General features: G+C 35.7%; 1 protein-coding gene across 2 annotated transcripts in view; it reads left to right on the top strand.

Annotated features, from left to right (window-relative positions):
- The window catches only part of KHDRBS2 (KH RNA binding domain containing, signal transduction associated 2), a 554,124-nt gene that overhangs the window by 361,401 nt on the left and 169,852 nt on the right, over nt 1–22,871 (top strand). For both annotated transcript variants that reach the window (XM_080667042.1, XM_080667043.1), the window contains exons 5-6: nt 4,175–4,302; nt 10,216–10,414. In XM_080667042.1, the coding sequence (XP_080523168.1) occupies nt 4,175–4,302; nt 10,216–10,414 (327 nt within the window). The remainder of the gene's footprint in view (nt 1–4,174; nt 4,303–10,215; nt 10,415–22,871) is intronic.

The raw sequence follows: 22,871 nt of genomic DNA on the forward strand, positions 1-22,871 counted from the left end.
TTCATCTGTGCCAACCATGTGGTTCTACTCTCCAGCCCAAAATATGCTTTGTATTTTCCAAAGTTTCACTCTGTGAATCTTTCATGTTTTCTTATTAAGTGAAAAGTTAAAAAATGCAATTTATTTTATTGAAAAACATTTACTATACCCTTTGGTAATCAGAAATCTTTTTAAATTTAATCTGTATATAATGATTTTTAAATAAATGAATGGCAAGTACTTCCATTTCATCAGAGTAAGTTGATGTAATTGTTTCCACCAGCTTTAAGGTTAACAGATTTACCGAAGCTCTCAGTTTAGTTACCTTAGGAACTTGATTGTGTCAACACTCTGTATGTTAGTTTGGGTTCTCCAAGAGGCAGGTGGCAACTTGGGATTAAACATGTAAGCATTTTATTAAGGAGCATTCTCTGTAACAAAAATAAATAAATAAGGAAGACAAGGAAGGCTGGAAAGCCCTCACACTATGATATCTGACCCAAAGGAAAGAGAGGTGGAAACTCCTAGACTTTCCTGGTGTAATGACATTTTAGGGAAATTCTTTATGATTATGTAGTGAATAGGACTCCACCAACCTTATTATATTTTTTGATTCTGGCATCAAATATATATACTCTAGAATAGATTTTTACATATGTTAAATTAATCTGCAATTTCTTCATTTTTCTCTCAACCTTCAGTGTTGCCAACAATGAAAATGCATCCATTTTTAACAATTCATAAGCACCCTGAGAGTCCATTGGTTTTCCTCAGATAAGAAGCTGCAAAGATCCCCTTTCTTCTTAGGAATATACATGGAAAATTATGGGATTTTTCATTTTCATGGTGGCTTGTCAGTTCATTCAGAAGTAGCAATTCATCATATTCCCTGATCCTAATAAAATAATAAGTATGTTTATTCTTCAGTTTGGTTGTTGCTTGAATGAGAAAATTCAGAGGTAGAAATTTAATAATTCATGACTGGCTAGAAACTGTAATTTTCTTCTGTATAGCTCTTCTGTCAGCCAATGGTGTTGAGCCCATTATTATAATAACCAGGCACTAAGAGGATAAACATAAATGAAAACATGTTAAAAAAAAAAAAGGAAAGAAATGCCTTTGGATGGACTAGTACTTTTGCTTGTAATCAAGACAGATTTTGTAGTAAACCTGTGCTTTAGAAATTCTTATAGGCTGAAAGCAAACCTGCCATTTTCTAGATAGAGGTGTATAGGTGAATGCACACATTTTTTATTTCATGTTAGTATAACGTATATAAGTAGAGCTAAACTGGCATTTTTTTTCAATTTTATTTGAGTTACAGTGTACAGTCAATATTATTTTGCATTAACTTCAAGTGTACAGCATAGTGTTTAGACAATGATATGCTTCACAAAGTGGTCCCTCCAATATTTCCAGTACCCACCTGGCACCATACTTAGTTAATACAATATTACTGACTATATTCCCTATGCTGAGCTTTACATGCAGGTGACTGTTTTGCAACTACCAATTTGAACTTCTTAATCCCTTCAACGTTTTCACTAAGTCCCCCCAACCCTTCCCTTCTGGCAACCATCAGTCTGTTCTCTGAGTATATGAGTCTGTTCCAATTTTGTTTGTTTTTTTATTTTGTTCCTTAGATTCCATATATAAATGAGATCATATGGTATTTGTCTTTCCCTGTCTGACTTAGTTAACTTAGCATAATACCATCTAGGTCCATCCATGCTGTCTCAAATGATAAAATTTCATTATTTTTTATGGCTGAGTACTATTCATTGTATATATGCAGCGCCACATTTTTATCCACTCGTCTATTGATGGGCACTTGTGTTGCTTCCATGGCTTGGCTATTGTAAATAATGCTGCAATGATCATAGGGATGCATATAGTGTTTTGAATTAGTGTTTTGGGATTTTTCAGGTATCAACCCAAAAATGGAATCACTGGGTCATAAGGCAGTTTCATTTTTAATTTTTTGAGGATCCTTCATACTGTTTTCCATTATGGCTATACCAATCTGCATTCCCACCAATAGTGAACAAGGGTTTCCTTTTCTCCACATCCTTGCCAACATTTGTTGTTTTGTAGATTTATTGACTATAGCTATTCTGACTATTGTAATGTGATACTGATTGTGGTTTTAATTTATACTTCTCTGATTATTAGTAACATTGAGCATCTTTTCATATGTCTATTGGCCATCTGTATGTCCTCTTTGGAGAAGTGTCTATTCAGGTCCTCTACCCATTTTTTCAATTGAATTTTTTGTTTGTTTTTGGTGTGAGTGTGTGAGTTCTTTATAAATTTTGGATATTAACCCCTTACTAAATGTATCACTGGAGAATATATTTTGCCATTCAGTAGGTTGTCTTTTTGCTTTGTTGAAAGTTCCCTTTGCTGTGCAAAAACTTTTTCATTGATGAGAGAGAGAGAGAGAGAGAGAGAGAGATTTGTTGTTCCATACATGAATTCGTTGGTTGATTCTTGTATGTGCCCTATCCAGGGATTGAACCCACAACCTTAGCATACTGGTTCTATGATCTAACCAATCAAGCTACCAGGCCAGGACTAATGTGCAAAAACTTTTTAGTGTGATGTAGTTCCATTTGTTTTATTTTTTTCTTTTTAAACCGAGATGAGATAATAGACTTGATTTTTGGTCCTACAACTAAGTCTCAAACAACATTTGTTAGCTTGGCTTTTACAAATATTTCTAGTCTCATCTCCTAAACCTCTTTTCAGCAATAGAAAATCTACTAGATTAATTTCACTTAAATATATTTTTACTGAAAAAAAAAACACAATTTAATCAGATTGACTATTTGGCAAAAACCCTTGCAGGAAATTTGATCTTGTCCAAAACATCCATAGACACATTTGGTCCATGCCCAAAAGATTATTGATATGTGTTGAAATATTAACAGATCATGCATCAGGAGATCCCCTCCTCAACGTTTTGTCCTATGAACATTTCTCTAACTGCAAGATTCTTTCTCAGAAATCATGCTTAATATAAATTTTGTTCTTCTGCAAGATTAGAACCTTAACCCATGTACCTAACCCCATGAGCCATTACCAGCTGGGACACCTAGGCAAGAAGGATTATTTGGGGCAATACAGCCACAGCACGATTGGGCCAGTAAAACAAATGATATTTTATGTATTAATTCTGTAAACCAGAAATGTAAATAAACATTATGGTCTATTTTAACTCAGGGACATTTTATAAGCATGGATATTTTTGACACCAAATATCAAGGACCATCTGGTATGGACCAAATAAACTCATGGATGTTTTGGATAGGACCAACTTTCAAGAACATTTTGATATGAATCAAATATCTCAGTGGATGTTTTGGACAGAACCAATTACTCAGTTTTGTAGTGTTTAATCAGGTGCATGTGTTTATTAGTAAAAGAAGAAACAGGTAAGACTGACACTTGTGTTTGTTTGTTTTTTGTTTGTTTTTTTTTTTTAAGATAGCATTCATCTTCAGTGACTCAGATATACTCTTTGGTCATATTGAGTGACTGATACATTTCCACATTGAAGAAAGATGGATAGTTCCTTTGACTTTGACTAAGTCTTTGGTTATTACTGTGAAATTTGCCTTATGCTATCACTATCACTCTCTGTCAGCCTAATGCTAGGACACAGAAAATGTCTTATTTTTAAACATTGCCTATCAATTTGTTTGGTTGAATTTGATAGCTTCCCAGTTGTCTGATACTATCCCTATTATTTGCACTTTTTTATTATTTTAACATAATAAAATATCTACTCAGTATCTACTGTGGGCCATGAGATTGCCCCTTTTTGGTTTATGCATCAGGAGTTATATGAGTATCATGCAGTCATAAGTTGTTTTTCATTAATTCTATTGTTAACAATCATCACCTTGGTTCATGCCAAGATTTTATCTTCCCTTTCCTGGCTAACACATCAGTGATATCCCAACAAAAGTCACCTGATTTCCTGCTGAGTACTTACTTCCTTGATAAATAAAGCAACTTCAATTTCTCTATGTACAAATAAGAATTTAAAGTATATACACTTTTATATCATTTTAGATATTTGCATATAAAGTCCAGAAAGTAAATGAAAAATTTCCTTTTTTACTGTGTTTGTTAGTCTCCAAGGACCTCAGACCCTCTTTTAACTCATCAGATTATGTTCTTTTCTTTCTAGGACTATAATGATGAAATTCGTCAGGAACAACTGCGTGAATTATCCTACTTAAATGGCTCAGAAGACTCTGGTCGTGGCAGAGGTATTAGAGGCAGAGGGATCAGAATAGCCCCCACAACGCCTTCAAGGTACATTGGTTTTCACTTTAAGTAAATTAGCAGCCAATAAGGCTGGCAAGCTTTTGCTGGGTTATTCTGTGGCATGATCACAGCAAGGAATAGGCAACACCAACCTCAGCAACAATAACCCCCACCTCTAAAAAACAACAACAATGAATGCTTATAAAGTACATAAGAACTTGCAAAAACTAACTCATCAAATCTCCATACCAAGATTAAATATTATATACAGGTGGCAAATTGAGATACAGAAAGATATCAGACTTTTTCCCCAGGTCAAACAGGTAGTTTGACTCCAGGAATCACAGTTTGAGCTCTAAACAATTACCCTAAAAAATAAGAGGAGCAAACCTGAGTCTTTCTGCTTTTTGGTTCAGTCCCTAGGATTAAGACATGCAGATGACACACTAAATGCTTTTGAATCAGGATGACCTTGTGTAAAGAGAAAGTTACAAATGTTGTCTGTGCCTTAAGTAACCCTTGAATTAACTTGCCAGCTATGTATAGAGATAGTTGATGTTAGATAAATAGATAGATGATAGATTATACATACATAGATTACATATGTGTATATATATGTACATACATGTATATAACCATTACAGAAAGCCAGAAGCATACTTCTTGCTTGGCAGATGGTAAGAGTATTTAAAGTTTAGTTACACTTGACTGTGCAATGTCTTTGGCCATCAGAGAGGATTTGTTTTGTAGGATTCTGAAATTGTCAAGCTTTCAGCAGAAAGCACTGGTTTGCAAAGAAGTGAAGTAAAAAATACTCATAGCCTTCACACGCAGACATTGTAACTCCGTCATTCTCTCACCCTGTTATAGTTGGCCTTCAAATCTCTGAAAGACATAGATCTAGAATATTATTTCTTATAGTGCATAGAAATCATCTTAAGAGAGTCTAGGATACTTTGTTGTTTCAATTTATTTGTTAATTATGCTTCAAATATTTTCAACCAGCACTGTCAAAAGACCACTATTTTAATATTTAAATCATAAATGCCTCAAACAGTTTCTTACTTACCAGAAAAAAAAAAGAGTTAAGAATGATAAATTTCCAAATAAAACATGAAGGCAATAACTAAAGGTAAAATGTGGCAATTCTTAAAATTACATTTGACTAAAGGCAACACTTCTGAAAATGTTCTAGAACTTATTTTTTTACACTTTTATCTTTAATAAATAAAAACAGAATTCTTAATGCTATCCAGAAACATTTGTTTATTGCTAAAAATGTGACATAACATTTTTATGGACATACTTTTTATGGAATTAGCCTCTTAATAAAACAATTTATGATGCTAAACTCATTATGTTGGGTTGTGAAATGACATAGCAGGTATCTTAAAATGATTAAATCATATGTTTTAAATCATGAACTTTTGCTCTTATAAATAAAAAAATGACAGTTTATGTCTACAGAGATTTTTGTTCCCATTTTATATTCCTTGAGCCAATTTTAAAAAATAATGCATTGACCTGCTTTTGAGATTATAAAATCATTGCATTAATAGATTTTATTTTGTTATTAATGTTGCTTAATGTAATATTACATTTGCCATATTTGAGTGAACTATATGAGATTTTTATTTCAGTAAAATGTTGTACTAACATTTTAATCTCTTTAATGACTTAATAAAGAATACTGTATTATGGTCTAGATTTTTAATTATTTGAAAGGAAAATTTTGACTGAAAGCTTTTGGTTTTTAATATCCCATATGTCTTACAGATCTAATACTGCATACATAAAAAGAAAAGACAATTACTGTTGATAATTAAACCTCACTTTCAATGCTATATTGATATCTTTAATGTATTAACATTAATGAAAGTAAATGGAGCAGAGCTCTGTTGTCTTCTATTTCAAACCACATGATGAAATGTATCTACAAATAAGGAATAAGGAAAAACCTTCTCAAACAGAAAATTATATTGATCAGAAAACCTTTCAAACAGAAGTTAATGTTAATGTTAATTTTTACATATTAATGAAATTGTGTCTTTATTAAGTTAATTATAACATTTACACATATTCAAAAAGAATTGTACCTGGAATATTTTTAAACTTAAGATATATGACATCGCCAAAACCAGTTTGGCTCAGTGGATAGAGCGTCAGCCTGCGGACTGAAAGGTCCCGGGTTCGATTCCGGTCAAGGGCATGTAACTTGGTTGCAGGCACAACCCAGTAGGAGGTGTGCAAAAGGCAGCTGATCGATGTTTCTCTCTCATCGATGTTTCTGACTATCTATCCTTCTTCCTTCCTCTCTGTAAAAAATCAATAAAATATATTTTTTAAAAAAAGATATATGACATCTCTAACACCCTTCATCACTACATGCTGAGTGAGAGCAAACAGTAGAAAATGAAACCTTAGGGGCAGATTTTGAAGGCTTTTGTTTCCTATAATGAGAATCAGTACAGAGAACTAATGGAGTGTATTAAAGAGGGGAGTAATCATATTTGTTTCTAAAAAAGACTACTCAGTCATCACTGTGGGTGATAGAGAAAAGACACTGACTCATGGCAGGAAAGCCAGAGAGAAGACAAGTCCATTATCCAAAAGAGAAATGAACACCACTTGGAGGGTAGATATATAGGACAGGATTAGAGATTAGAATTTGTGGGAATTATTGCCTAATTAGGTATTGGAGAAGAAAGAGGGCCCAAGACAAAGATAACTTTGTGATGTCTATCCCGGTTAGAGACTGTTATATCATCAGCTAAGATTAGGTGTGACAACCAAGTTAAATGAAGGCACCAATTATTCCTATAATTAAATCTAACTCTTTGGCTGTGCTAGCATGACCTTTGGCAGGTGACTTGTACTTTCCGTGCCTTGGTTCTGAACCATTAAAACAGCTTACCAGTAGAAATGGCTACATAAAAAGCTTGTGACGATTTTAAAATTAGATGGTGGTATAAGGCATGGGTTCTCAAAGTGTCTGCACATTGGGATCACTGAGGCCTCCTGCTTCTAGATATTGTGGTTTAATTGGCCAGAGGTATGGCCTAGAATTAGGAAGTTTTCAAAGGTTATCAGGTAACTTTAATGTGCAGACAAGTTAAGAACCTTCTGATGTAAAACCCATAATTTGGGACATGGCAAGTGTTAGGAAGGAAGCAGATAATAGCCATCATTAGAGTTAGGGACTGCAGGGTGCACCATGAGGGGGGAAAAAAGGATAGAGGACAGAAAATGGGGACACCCATATTCCAAGGGGGGCCCAGGAACAGAGAAGCCAGTGAAGGAGGTTAAAGAGTACAAAAGAAGAGGGAGGAAATGTGGAGAAAAACAGAGTAATAAAGTCCAAAGAAGGCATTTTCCAGATAGAGCTCTACATTGATGAGTATAATAGGGGAGGCGAAGTGGAAAGGGGACTGTAAACAAATTGAGTGGATTTTGAAATCAGTAGGCTATTTGTGAGGTCAGTCAAGAGTATTTCCAACAGAGTGGCAAAAACAATACCTAGATGACATTTTTAAATTTTATTTTTCAATTACAGTGTACATTTAATGTTATTTTGCATTAGTTTCAGGTGTATAGCATAGTGGCTTGACAATCATATACTTTGCAAAATGTTCCCCCCCCCTCTGATATTTCCAGTACTCACCTGGAAGTTATAAATTATTATTTACTATATTAGCAATGCTGTACCTTACATCCACATGATTATTTTGTAACTGCCAATTTGTACTTCTTAATCCCTTCACCTTTTTTTTAATTAAAGAATGGGGATTTGAAGAATTAAAGGGAGGAAATTTCAAGAAGTCAATAAAATGAAGGAAAGAATCCTATAGTGTGGGTACAGCCAAGGACCATATCCTAAAATAGGTGATTTGAATCTTGAGTTGAATTGGAGAAGAGAGATCTGGGGTTAATGCCCCAGGGGAAGGACATAATGAGTCAGATTCTGGAGACAGGTTTGCCAGGGCTGTGTCTTGGAGACATTTGATGAAGGAATGGGATAAGAAATTAGATTTGATGCAAGGATCATAAAATTTTTAAAAAAGATATTTTTATTGATTTCAGAGAGGTAAAGGAGAGGGGAGAGAGAGATAGAAACATCAATGATGAGAGAGCACTGCTGCCTCCTGCACACCCCCTACTTGGGTTCGAGCTGGCAACCAGGGCACATGTTCTTGACTGGAATCAAACCTGGGACCCTTCAGTCCACAGGCCAATGCTTTATCCCCTGAGCCAAGCCATCTAGGGAAAGGATCATAACATTTTAAAACAGGAAGAATTGTTACAGATTCAGAATCGGATTTGACTCATCAGAAAAAAAAAAATCCACCTCAGGCCTGGTGAGCTATAATGCTTACCTGTGATTATTCAGTGATATACCCTGGGCTTGTGAATGTAGTTTAAAGTGGGTGACATATAATTTACTAGCCCCACATGGACACTTTTAAGAGTATTAAAATGCTAAACTGAACAGCAAGCTAACACAACAGCTGTAAATCAGAACTATACTGAGCAAACCTTGAAATATGCTCACCCTGTTTATGAGGAAACAAACAGATAGATGCTCGGTCCAGTAAAGATAATATTGGTCTTTACATGCTTTTTTATAGATGTGTTTTATATTACCATGATAATATAGAATATGGTATTACATTATCATGATAATGTAGAACATTGCTTCCTCGGCTCTGTTGTGCTTGAAGCAGGCACCTGGCCTTCTGGGTCTTTTATATTTCACCTTCCCCCGGTCTAGGAGTGCGTTTTCTATACATTAGACTCACAATGAGTTCTCTGATAATTCTTCTATTCCTCAACTCTGTAATCTATTTAAAACTTTTAAAAGCTTTACCAGCATTCTTACTGTTCACTGGTAAGAGCTCCTTTTCTGCAAGCAAGAAAGAGCCAGCTGACTGCTATTCACAGCAGAAAGCATAACCTACATTCCCCATCTGTGGGTGCAGCCAAACCGTGTGATTGTTGACATCCCAATGATCATTATTTTTCCCAAAGCTTTAGTGTTCCTGCTGAAAGCAGTTCTGCAGGCCAGCCTTTCAGACATAATAAAAAGTGAAATAACCATGCTTCTGCCCAAAGACTTCAGACAAGCACTCCACCTTTCCAAAGGCCTCGTAATACCATAAAAATTGGCTGCATCCATTTGATCTAGGGCTTTTAGTACAAGTTACTTTTGTGTTAAGCACTGTAGTGCAGAGTATTCAGTCTATTTATTTATTTTTTATTGCAGAGTCCTAATGTATTTCACTAGCGCCATAGTTACCAGAGGAAAATAAATTGTATCAGGGACTCTACCAGTTCAGGGGATTACATGCATGACAATAAATCAGTGACAATGAGCTGTGATTTCAAGTGACCTCGAGCTTGAGCTACTATAATAAACAGAATGATATCACCATGGTTAGAGTTTCACCTTTTATTAAGTATTAAAGTGCAGACAGATTTTTTTTTTTTTGGTAACTGACAACATTGCACATCACTGTCAACAAACTCCAGCATGGAGGGGACATTGACATTTAGCAGCTCAGTTTCCAGTAAGTCATAGATTAGACTATGCTCTCATTTGGGTCTTCTTGGTAAGTTTGGAACAAAAATGAGAATGGGTTGGTTTTTGTTTGTTTGTTTATTTAGTTTTATAAAAGAAAATGCCAAAGTATTTTACATGGTTTACATAACTAAGTCACAACCAGTATTTACAAAATTTATTTACCAGTATTTACTGTGGAGATCAAAGTATGTTACATTCTGAAGAATCAATTAAATACACACACACACACACACACACACATACACATGGGCACCTGCCCCCGGTGGTAAATGTGGTTTCTTCCCATTGTGTGGCGGCTATAAAAGGAGCACTTTATCTGTTTTAGTCCCTTTGTTCCTTTCTCTCATCATGTTTCCCATCTGAACATGTCCTGTTCTTCCTAGGAGTCGTGGGGGTGCCATTCCTCCTCCCTTACCACCTGGACGAGGTGTTCTCACTCCTCGAGGGACCACTGTGACCCGGGGAGCTCTTCCAGTGCCCCCTGTAGCAAGAGGTGTCCCTACCCCACGAGCTCGGGGGACACCAACAGTGCCAGGATACAGGGCACCCCCTCCTCCAGCCCACGAGGCTTATGAAGAATATGTAAGTACCATCCACAAGTCGGTTGTTAGGAAGATTTTGAGTAACAAACTAAGCCTCAAAAACTTATATGCTGTGAATATAGCAGATGATGTTTGTTGCAGAAAGTGAATGTCATCTGCAACAGAATTTAAACAGTGCACGTACTAGTAAACAGCAGCATTTTGAGAAAAGCTTTCATTTTACAAGGTGCCGTGATTGTTGTTAGTACCAGTTAAATAGCTTACATTTTAAGAATCAAACTATCCTGAGGTTTTCTTATCTTTATAAGACTCCATCAATTTCCAAATGGAAATAATTGTGAACATAATGTAAATCATCATATATTCAGATACTTCTCCTGGGATATGATAAAGGTCAGCATAAAACACTCAGAAATATTTGACAAGTATAATGTGGTTATATTATAAACTTTGGTAATAATGTATAACCATGCAACTGGTCTTTCATATAAATAACCTTACTTTCTCTGTCACTATATGAAAGATATGGGATTGGCAGATATGAAGAATTTTTAAAAAATGTAGAATGAACAAAAGAAATACGGAATCTGTAAACATCTCCCTCCCTTCCCATCCACTGTATCCTTGATACACCCTTTGACCTTTCAACTAGTTTGCTAGTATTCCACAGGTCACATTGTATTCTAGGCCTTGTATCCACTCCCCCTACCTGATAGTGAAAATTTTAGAACAGTTTCCTATTCACTCGTGTGATCAGAATAAGTCCATTGTAAATATTAAATTTTATTGATGCAAGCCAGATCATAATTCTGTGAAACAGATTAATTTTGCCATTAACCTCTTCAGTGTTCTCATTTCCTAATCTAGGTGTTTGTTTCATTCAACCACCCACAGACATGCTGTCCTCTTAAATGTCCCCTGTAAATGATTACTTATTAAATCTAATCTCATCAAGGATACTTACTGTCACATGCTGGGTACTCAAAACAAATTTTCTATGGACTGGTTAATAACCAAGTAAAACTTAATCCTACATTCAAGTGAACATGGTTGATAGGTATCAATAAGAGTATATTAGTGCTTAGAGAGTATTAATTATTAGGAATAATGTTACTGCTTAAATAGGAAACATTGACTAATATCTGCAAGAGTGATGAAAAATTATTGTTATAAATCCATTTCTACAAGAAAAAGGGAAATGTGTTCATCTAAAGCAGAGGTGGGGAACCTTTTTCCTGCCAAGGACCATTTGGATATTTATAACATCATTCTCGGGCCATACAAAATTATCAGCTTAAAAAATAGCGTGTTATGCCCTCGCCGGTTTGGCTTAGTGGAGAGCATCGGACTGTGGACTGAAGGGTCCTGGGTTTGATTCTGGTCAAGAACTGGTACCTTGGTTGCAGGTTCGATCCCCAGCCCTGGTCAGGGTTTGTAGAAGGCAACCAATTGATGTATCTCTCTCACATTGATAGTTCTCTCTCTCTGTCTCTTCCCCTCCTTTCCACTCTCTCTTAAAAATCAATGGAAAAATATTCTTGGATGAGAATTAACGAAAAAGAATTAAAAAATTAGCCTGCTATATTTGATCAAACATTAAATTAACTCACCCCTTATGCCTCGGCAGCCAGACCATATGATTTCTTAGGCTTTATGCAGACCCAAGGCTGGATGTTCCCCACCCCCGATCTAAAGTATCATTTATATAACATCAGGTCTCAGTGTTTAAAATTTTAGACAATCTGGAAATTTCAAAATCAGAAACAAAAAGCATATTCTACCCTAAAATATGCCCTCAGGCCAGGAAAAACAGAGCTGACTCTTGGTTCTGCCCTCTCTTCCCTGAGACATAGGATGTACGAAATGAGTACTTGCTAAATGAATGAATTAAAATCCACAATGGGAATGATGGGCTCATTTTTAATCTCTGAAGAATGTTTTCCACTCTACCATCTTTATGTACATTGCCACCATGGTATTTTTCCCTTCTAAATAAAGGCTTCAACAGTTAATGTCTTTATTTCAAAAATTAAAAGAGAGAAAAGCTGTTCAGGTCATAGTGGTCAACAGTGTTATTAATCAGATAATTTACAAGGCATACATGGGGCACCATGAAAGAGAACAAGATTGGCAAAACATTGTAGCCTTTCTCATGCACTCCAGTTTACAGTGAAGAAATCATTGGAATACAAAGCAAATAAGAGTAAGCTACAAACACATGATCTCACTCATATATGGAATATAATGAACAACATAAACTGATGAACAAAAACAGATCCAGAGACAGAGAAACATCAATCAGACCATCAAACCTCAGAGGGAAGGTAGGGGAGGGTGGGGGTAAAGGGGAGAGATCAACCAAAGGACATGTATGCATGCATATAAGCCTAACCAATGGACACAGACAACAGAGGTTGAGGACATGAGCAGGTGGGGGGGTATAGGGAGGGTAATGGGGAAATAAGGACACATAAGTAACACCTTAATCAATAAAGAAATTTAAAAAAAATCAAGAGTTTGTAGAAATGTGGATGGAAAAGGTTATATTCTGAAAGGAGAAATCTAGGAGGAGGGTGGTTCTTAAAGAAAATCAAAGAAATTATGTAAGTCATGTAATCTGATTTTTTCAACTTAGATTTTCAAGTATCTAATCCCTTGCCTTCATTCACTCAATCATTTCTAAGCCTGTATCTTATTTCAGGCACTGTTCTGAAGGTCCTGGAGATGTAGTTGTGAACAAAGACCAAATATCTGCTTTCATAAAGCTCATATTTAGTTCTCGTCACCTACAGATACTGACTGGCTGTCTGTCTCTCAATCTAATCTAGATCCCTAGGTGGAAGAATCCTATTGTCAGGTGTCTCACACTAGTGAATCAGCTGTGACAATGGGGCGAGAGTTTCTGGAAATTATGCCTGGAATCTACCACTCATCAGCCACCAGTGAAGAGGGGAGGAATGGGGTGAAGTTCACAAAATATAAGCATGGTTATTGGGGACCTAACCCCATGGGAGGGACACTATTTTCCAGAGGAGAAAATATTATGAATTTGGCAGATATCCCAAAATAAATCTATGATAATGTACTGTTGATAACAGGAAAAAGTAGATAACTGTTTTATAAAAACTCTTTTTTGCTATATTTTTAAAACCTGTCATATGTTTTATTTTAATCCTTTTTCTATAAACTATTCAATGAGTACATACAAAGTTTAATGCATGGCTGGTAAGCTGCTTACAACAACCTCAGAAGTCTCAGTACCAAGCCCTGATTAACACTCAAGAGCCTCTACTCTGCTCTAATTTTAAACTATTGATTTCTCTGTAAGGGTAGGAAAAACAAAGTTTAAGTGTCTTGGTAACAAAATAATAGCACCATGCTGAGTTGGTGGTGAAAATCTCTAGGAGTTCTTAACTTTCAAGTAAAATTTCTTAGAAAAGGTTTCCCTTTATTACAGATGACACCACAAGCCAATTCACTCTTCTTACTTTTCCTTCTCCCCTGCTGAGTCTGAACATTAAGCTTCTGACCACATAGAATGTATATGGGTGATCAAATCCACTCCTTGCAGCTTGTCTGACAAGAAACAGCTTACTGTAAGTGAGATTGCTGTTTATAACCATCATTAGTGTTAGCTGCAGTCTTTAAAAAAATGGGGATTTTAGTTTGATACACATCCTAATCCAGACTTAAAGTATTTTAAAGCTTCTTTTCATTGACCTTCTGCTAAGAAGAGCTCCTTTACATTTTACAAGTCCGTCACCATGATTAAAGTAGATTTAGGTAATTGAAAAGTACGTTTCAAAAAAAACACACCCACACAACAAAATATGAAGCTGATTAGCTCTACAATGGATAACATGTTCAATGGGAGTCAACTAAAACTTAATCTTTTGAATACTTACTAGGTTCTGGTCACTGAATATTAATTCACTTGGTTTCATGATAGCATGGACAATCTAGTAGATGGGGAAACTGAGCCTTGGGATTGAGGATGGCATCCAGTTTTCTGTTTCCAAAGCTTCTGTGCCTGTCACATTATTCTACATAGTCTTTGTCATGCTGACATGCATATACTAGCACAGGTCATGTGTCCTCCATACCTTGCATCCAGACCACTGGTCAGTGTTTGGATCCCCTTAGTGATATGTAGGACATATCCCAGCCCCAACCTGAACACCTCCAACTATAGACAGCTCAATTCCTGCAGAAACTAAGCACTGGAAATATGAAAACTGTATCTAAAGAGACTTTGTCTCTACTCTCAAAAGCATGCCATCTAGTGGGAGAGACTAAGGTTAGTCTAACTTTTAACATACAATATGTAATTGCTGTGTAGGGCTCTTACCTTACTCTACCCTCTATTAGAAGTAATTTTTGTTATCTCCTCCCACTTACAAGATTAAACATCCTAAATGCAGAAAGCGTTTTTAAATGTATGTCATCTTTGTAGTTCTAAGTGCTTGGTAATAGCCATTGAATTGAACCTACTGATGATTTTGTTAGAAAGATGTTACATATATATAGTGAATATATATATATATATATATATATATATATATATATATATATATAATAAAAATAGTAAATAATGAAAGCACAACATAGCATATATTAAGTGCCAAAGAGAGACTACAGGGTTGGGTAAAAGCAGGTTTACAGTTGTTGGTATGGAAAATAATACAATAATTAATAAATAATAATACAAGAATAAACTGTTTTTACATACTCACAACTGTAAGCCTACTTTTGCCACACCTTGTATATCTGCTCCTAAAGGGAATTATCACTATGGCTGTGGGTGTTTTAAAAAACCTCTAAGAGGGTAAGGAAAAGAATAATAGAAAACTAAGATGAATGAGTATAACTCTGAGAAGTAGAGAGGAGAGGCAGGAAGTTCCATGCAAAAAAAAAAAAAAAAAGGATAATAAGGGTAGAAAAGGGATCATTCAAAGCAAATCTAAAGAATCTGGGAGGGCTATTTGGGAGACAGTTCATTTAAGATAGCAGTAGAAGTAATATTAGAGTTGCAGGCTGACATTAGAAATTATCTTATTGTAATAAAAGGTCACCTGAAGGTTTTTGAGCAGAGGATAAACTAAGGTTTTAGGGAAATTCGTAATTCTCCATTGTTTAAGGTGAACTGGAGAATAGAGTGAAGAAGGGATAAAAGATTTAGGGGGGGATGAACAAAAATGAGGCTTATTGAGATGTGGCCTTGGCTCTGAGCATAGGAATGGATTGAAAATATGGAGGTGAAGGATAATACTGAAGATGGAAACAGAAGGGTCTAATGACAAGTGGATGTGGGGGGGAAATAAAAATCAGTCAAGGCTCATTCAAATGTGTTAGTATATGAGAGTGGGGAGACAGAAGGGAGAGCTGTGGTGGGAAGGGGTGGGCAGTAAGGGATTGACCTTGAAGCAAAAGAATCTCCTTTCCAAGACTCTGAGAGGGGCCTCATGAGTGTGCTCAGAGGATCATGTCTCTAGTTGCACAAGTAAGGTATTTTACCTGCCTTCAATTGAGATCATTTCCCCACCAATCACACTTCCCCTTGGGGCAGGTGGGGTTAGAGTGGGCAAGGCTATTTGTGAGATTGTGCTATTTGTGAAGTTTATGTTAGGGATTCGTTTAGTTTGCATTTAGTGGAATATTTTTAATTGTATAAATTAAGTGTTCCTAACACTCTGCTATAGAAATGATTCCAGGGATACAGTTGCTAGTATTCATGGATACAAGTGTTCATGGACCAAGGTCAGACTATTTGATGGTTAACGGCAGCACTGGTGCAGGAAGTTGTGTTTAGTGATGGAGAAACAAGTTTTGAACTGTATTGGGCCAGATTTGTTCTGTGTAAACCTCTTCCATATCATTCAGCTCAGCTATGAAAAAACTTGATAGAATTTTACCTGATTTTGACAATAATCCTAATAGGCTATATCAATTAATAACTTGTGAAACTGAAACTTTTCAAAACTTTATAAAAAAATACCAAACTTTTCTATCAGCCATGCTAGAGGGAAAAAACAAACAAACTTGAATTTTCTGTCCTCTCTTTAGAAAATATTGTAATTTTAGAAGGTGATCAAAAAATAATTGTTGCAAAATGTGGAAAAATGGTATAGGAGTATATCAAGTAGTTAGTTAATAAAAAGACTATATTACTTTCAGGATTTTGTAAGGTTTATAAGATTTCAGCTTTTTAAATTTTGCAATTAGTTGTGATTGCCTTTCTCATTCAAAATAAATATTCACTTTCATGCTTAATTTATATTCATAATTTTGTAAACTTTTTCTAATAGAATGCATACTTGTATAATCTTCAGGACCCACAAACTGTGGATCTGCCACCCCCTCCCCTAGAAAAAAAAACAATGTCAACATTTATAGGGAAGTATATATGGAAGACTGGAGGAGGGGGGTGGGTATTATTTAAAGAAAATAATTGACTATGTAACCTTAGTTTCTTTCCAGTACTAAAAGTCTGTCTGTACTGCTGTGCTTAGCTGTAACCATGTTGGCACCGTTAATAAGTAAGAGTTGATGCTGTCTTTTTAACAAATGTTGAATGGAAAAATTTGCAGATAAAGGCACATAACATCTGCAAGTGTCCATCAGAATGTCACACCCTGACATAAACCGACAATATAAATATTCGCTTCAGTGCTCTCTTATTGTTTATATGTTGGTGCAGCTTGGAAAAAGAAAACAATAACAAAAACCCCCGAGGTGCACAAAATAATTTCTAGTTTCCAAAGACATAGATCCAATTTATTTTTTTATTTTTTTTCATATATTTTATTGATTTTTTACAGAGAGGAAGGGAGAAGGATAGAGAGTTAGAAACATCGATGAAAGAGAAACATCGATCAGCTGCCTCCTGCACACTCCCCACCGGGTATGTGCCCACAACCAAGGTACATGCCCTTGACCAGAATCGAACCCGGGACCCTTAAGTCCGCAGGCCGACGCTCTATCCACTGAGCCAAACCGGTCAGGGCGATCCAATTTATTTTTAAATTACCTTATATTTTCTCCAATGATTAACACTCCAATATTAAAGAGTTGTATGGGGCACAACAAAGAAAGAAGAGACATGAATTCAATGCTACATAAGAAATTTTGACCAAGTACAATCAATCATGTTAACCTAATTTATAAAACTCATTTTGACAAAGTTTTGCGGTGCTTTTCTCTCCATCAGTCTTAACTAAGCCTATTGGCATTCCAGCCCGTCTAATCATCTAATTCTGACTCTGAAGCATCCTTCCAGTAACAATGAGAAAACTAGAAAAATCCACTGGTAAATCAATAGTCCTTAAAATTCCATAAATGAGTTCAGGCTGCCAGCCTTCAATTTCATGTGTATGGAACATTTTTTTGACAGGAGAGGGAAATAAGTATTTAATGATAATTGAAATCAATTCTTGTGCCATTTTTTGTGGAAGGAAGGATTATGAGCCTGATCTATAATGCATTTTGAGGGAGCACATGTGGTGGTTTTCTGTGGAATAGCCAAGAGCCTTCCCCAATGAAGGGAAACTTTTATTAGAGTTTCTAGATTGGATCTTTGTATTGAATTATACATTTTTATTTGAGTTTCATGCTCTCCTCTCTTCTCAGTAGATAGTAATTTACCAGAATGTATTGTAAGGTTTTGTGTTTTGAAATGTAACTAATATCTAAAATATCCAAAACATGTGAGGTTAATGAATTTTTTTAAATGATAAAATGGGCATAATACTACTGAGGTCCAACTCTCCATAGAATGACAGTGGTATTTATTTTTATTGATTTCAGATAGGAAGGGAGAGAGGGATATATAGGAACATCAATGATGAGAGAGATTCATTGATCAGCTGCCTCCTGCACGCCCCACACTGGGGACCAAGCCCACAACCCAGGCATGTGTTCTTGCCTGGAATCGAACCCGGGACCTTTCAGTCCACTGGCCGATGCTCTATCCACTGAGCAAAACCGGCTCAGGCTGATAGTGGTATTTAAATGCTATTAAAATATTAAATGACTGTCCCTCAAATATAAGATGCTATCTTTTAATATTGTGTGCATTTTCTTCTGAAGTTTAAACTTAAATAAAACATCCTTCTTCTTGCATTATGTCTTAGATATTTTAGTCATCTTAGAACAGATGCAGATTCTTTTATTGGCCACAGCACTCAGGATTGTAGCCAAACCTGTGTCTTATAATTACGTGATGACTAATGTCTTTTGTAACACTTACAGGATGAAAATCGGTTTCCTCTCTGTACCTTTTGGAGATGACTGTTAGCTGATGGAAAATGTTATGAAGTCTTTTAGAGTTCCCTCCAGGAGTGGCTGGGGAGAAGAATGTCATGATGCTTTTGCAGCATCTGCTACAGACATGGGGAAGAGAGTGGTGGCGAAAATGCCAAAAACAGCTACCTCAGCCTTAGGAAACTCCATAACTCTTTTGTTTTTAACATTATAAGCATATTTTAGGTTATATTATCTTTTATCTGTTGTCCATACACATGGCCTGAGGATTAGAATGAAAGTGAGTTGGGCCTTTATTTTTATAAGAATGTTCTTACAAAGCTTTGCTGGGTACAATTAATAGTTTTTACATCTGAGTTGATGGATTTTAATGAATACACCCCAACTGAAAAATTAAGACCCTGTACAGGGTGACAAGTCATACCCAAAAATCCTAAAATTTATTTTTTTCTTTTGTTGTTTGAAAACCATTATTCTTCATGTTTTATCAACACCACCCTTATAATTTTCTGGCAAGGAAAACTTAAATACAATTTGCCTTGCTAGTTACATTGTCAGTGGCTTTTGCAGACAACCAAGTAGGAATGGTGAGATAGGATTGAGTTCTTGTCTAGATATTGGCCCTCTTCCATTACGGATTCCTCACTCAGTAGAAAACAGTGGCTGCTAACTCTTTCCATCAGCCACGGATCTTTGTTTTTTTTTGTGATATATGAGCTAAAGCTTTTTCCTAGGAAGTTACAAATGTTCTTTGCAGTAGTTTTTTAATAATCCCAATGTTTGAATTAAGACAATTTCTCCCTATATTTGAGGATGGGAAACTATACTTTCCCTTTATATGAAACCGTATTATTATTACTCAGTTTGGCAGTGGAGGGACACAGGTATCACCCTCATTTAACCTGTTCTGCCTTGTATTTCTTAGAGGCAAACTAGAGAATGTACCAAAAGCAGGCTTTTGATTTCTTCACATTCCTTCATGTTTTTACATCCATTCTTCTGCAGAACCTCTGACTTATACACATTCTTGTAAAGTGAGTTGCTCTCTGTTTTGCACCATCATGGATACTAGCAGAGTTGGATGGCTGCAGGTGGCAACTGGTGTGACTACTGGATAGAAGGGTTAGGATGCTGGAGGTGAACAATTTGTTTTTTTCAGGTGTTTTTTTCTTTTGTCTTCTCTACCTCTATGAAATCCTGAAATCTTTGCTATTTTTCTTTTTTCTGTTCATGCTGTAAGAAAAAATTTAAAATGACAAACTCACACAATATGAATCATGGGGATTGTGTAACAGAGAGTGAGAGAGGTTTTGCTTTTGTTGTTCTTGCTGTTCTTCCCCAGTGCTGCAGCACTAGATGTGACTACTTGAAAATGAAAGCCAATGAATGCCCTTTGCTGTAATGTCAGCCCATGTTGTAGTTTCTGGTGATCAGCGATACTGCATTAATCTTTTATTAAACAATACAGCTGGAATTTATGCCTTTGCAGAATAGTAAATAGTAAACCAGCCAGAATGGTAACTGCTACCCACCACTGATCTAGTCAGCTGGTCTGCACCAGAACAAGGCACCAGTTGGTATCCATTCTGCTTGACCAAACCTCAGATCTGATTGGCTGGGGCCTGAGCCATTCTGGCTGTGAAATGTTGGGCCACTGCCATACTGGTGAATTCTAGTAGAAATAAGTATAAGAGATTTTCACAAATAGACAAATCAACCAAGCTTAGCGATTAGGAAAATTCCGTAGCCAAGCCATTGGGCAGTTGTCCATGACAGATGGTTGCCCTGCACCAAAACCTCTTTTACAGCTGATGGCACTTGTGACTTCAGAATTCCCAGACTGCCTGTCATGCTGAAATTCATCACAGTCTCTGGCCTGGTGTCCCAATGTGCCCCACATCTGTAGAGAGAGTTGAATATAATCTAGTGTACCTCACCTACCACGCTTCATCATTTATATAGAGTCTCTTGAAGGCAAAAGACCATCAAGCACTTTGGGATGTTATAAAGGGCTTATCTAGTCCACTACATTATTTTAATGTTAAAGAAACTAAGGTTCAGAGAATGATGACTAAACCTAAGTCACACACGTGGTAACGCCACTCACAGGTCTCTTGATATTCCCTACAATACTTTTTAAATGGATATTTAAAAAGAGGGGGGAAAGTACAAATGTATTCACTCATGTGTCTTCCAAGTAACTAGACTGACCATTTGGCACCATGTTGAACTGAGTTTCAGCTTTTCTAAAATTCACAGGAAGTAGAAAAAGAGGATGACATAGAAAAATGTTTGAGCTTTCACCCCCAGCGGATCTAGCAATGAGATTCATGGGATCCAAATTTCTCTTGTTATGGTGTCTTCTCTCATAAGAAGTCTGAAGGCCTTGTGAAGGCGCGCACGCACGCGCGTGCACACACACACTCACACACACATTTTATTTATTTTAGTTACTGACACTTTTAAAGAAACAAAGAATTGCCAAAAGCAAAATATAAACAGGAGTATAGTTTACTGTAATGTAGCTAGCATAATCTAGATGTAGGAAAAGGTTTCAAGAGATATTTTGGGGGATTTAGTAGGTAAAAGAATACTTACTCATTAAGCAGGAACTGACATCTTCTATGTTTGAAGCCAGATTTTCAGCAAACATATCTTTTGGGTTGTACATTCCAATTATAAGTTAAAATATTTTAAGAAATGCAATATATATAGAACAGAATTATACATATAACAGTCTAATTACAGTGAAACAAAAATATTTTTACTTCATATCTGTCTCATTTAAGATTTTCTTTTACATAAGAAAATATACTCTTAAAATTTAGACAACAGATAGTTTTCATATGTAACTGAAGCACCTCCTGTTATCCAAAATAAATCTACCGAATTCTCTTCCTCCCAGAAAATAATCCCCATGAAAATTTTTTCCCAAACTAACAAGATTTATCTAGCTATATTCCCCTTTTTTTCTATTCTAAGCTCTTTACAAGGCTACCATAACACCCCATTTTCAGCTTTCATTCCCAAAATTGTCTTAAAACTTGATTCTCTGATTGACATATTTGTTTGGGAGTTTCGAATTTTTTGTGGAGCTTTTATTTAAATAGTATATCTTTTCTTACTCCCATGCACCTATACCAGTCATCAAAGTCTTCCAAGTTAGAATACCTACTGATTTGTCTCTAGTTGAACTTTAAAAATTCAAAAGTCATCTTTAGCTTCTTTCTTTGCCTTGTTTCAAATGCTAAATTTTGATTAGTTTTTTTAACATTATCAATCTCTCCCTGTTGCCCACACTATAAAATTACAACTTTTTAATTTTAATACATAATATTATGAGATGATGAAAATAATTACTTCAGTTTTATGAGCTTACTTATAGTTAACTGTGTTTCCTTTTCAAATGAGAGTTGACCAAAAATAAACATAAAATAAATAATCAAGCAAGAGAAAAAAATCCTAAATTTATATACCAATAAAGTTAGCAGCAACTTTATAATTCTTAGTATGTTAAAATATATTATGCTATTTAATTCAGTTCAACTTGACATTTACTTGAATGCCCATTCTATATTATGCTAATTTCACAGGAAGAAGCAATGAGAGATTTACAAAAAGGTGTTCACCTTTAACAGATGTCCATTGTATATTAGGGCTTTAACATACATAATCTCATCATAATAATAATGGGTGAGGTCCATAATCCTTATTTCCCATTAAGGAATTTGAAGATCAAAAAATTAGATAAAAATATTAGCAACCTGTCAGATAGCAGAGACAGACAGGTCTGTCTTCAAAATTAACAGCTTGTTAGATTCACACAGGTAAAAGGAAAATTTCCTGGCTTTAAAAAGGCAACAGATACCTCACCTAGATAGAAAACAAAGCTCACAAGTTAAGTGCAGAGTTTACTTTGTGAGGGTGGGCTGAAAACTTTATTATTAGATAAATGCTGATGTTTTCCTGACCTACCTCACGGACTGGGTGTAAAATAGTTATGACACCTGCTAGAAATCCCACTAAACTAAACATGTCTGTAAATGTTTTTATTTGCTTTGCTTCCACTCAGAAAGTTTGAAGAACTGATTAGTTCCATTGCTATCTATTTGATATTGTGTTCATATAGAAATTTAGGAGGAAAGCAACCAGTAATCTTGATCTTTATAGTAGTCAGACTGGAGCAGTTAGATGCACACTGAAGTTCTTTGGAAATCTAGAATATTAAAAGTAGCCAA

Source organism: Plecotus auritus (genome assembly GCF_963455305.1).
Source record: "Plecotus auritus genome assembly, chromosome: 4".
Lineage (NCBI taxonomy): Eukaryota > Metazoa > Chordata > Mammalia > Chiroptera > Vespertilionidae > Plecotus > Plecotus auritus.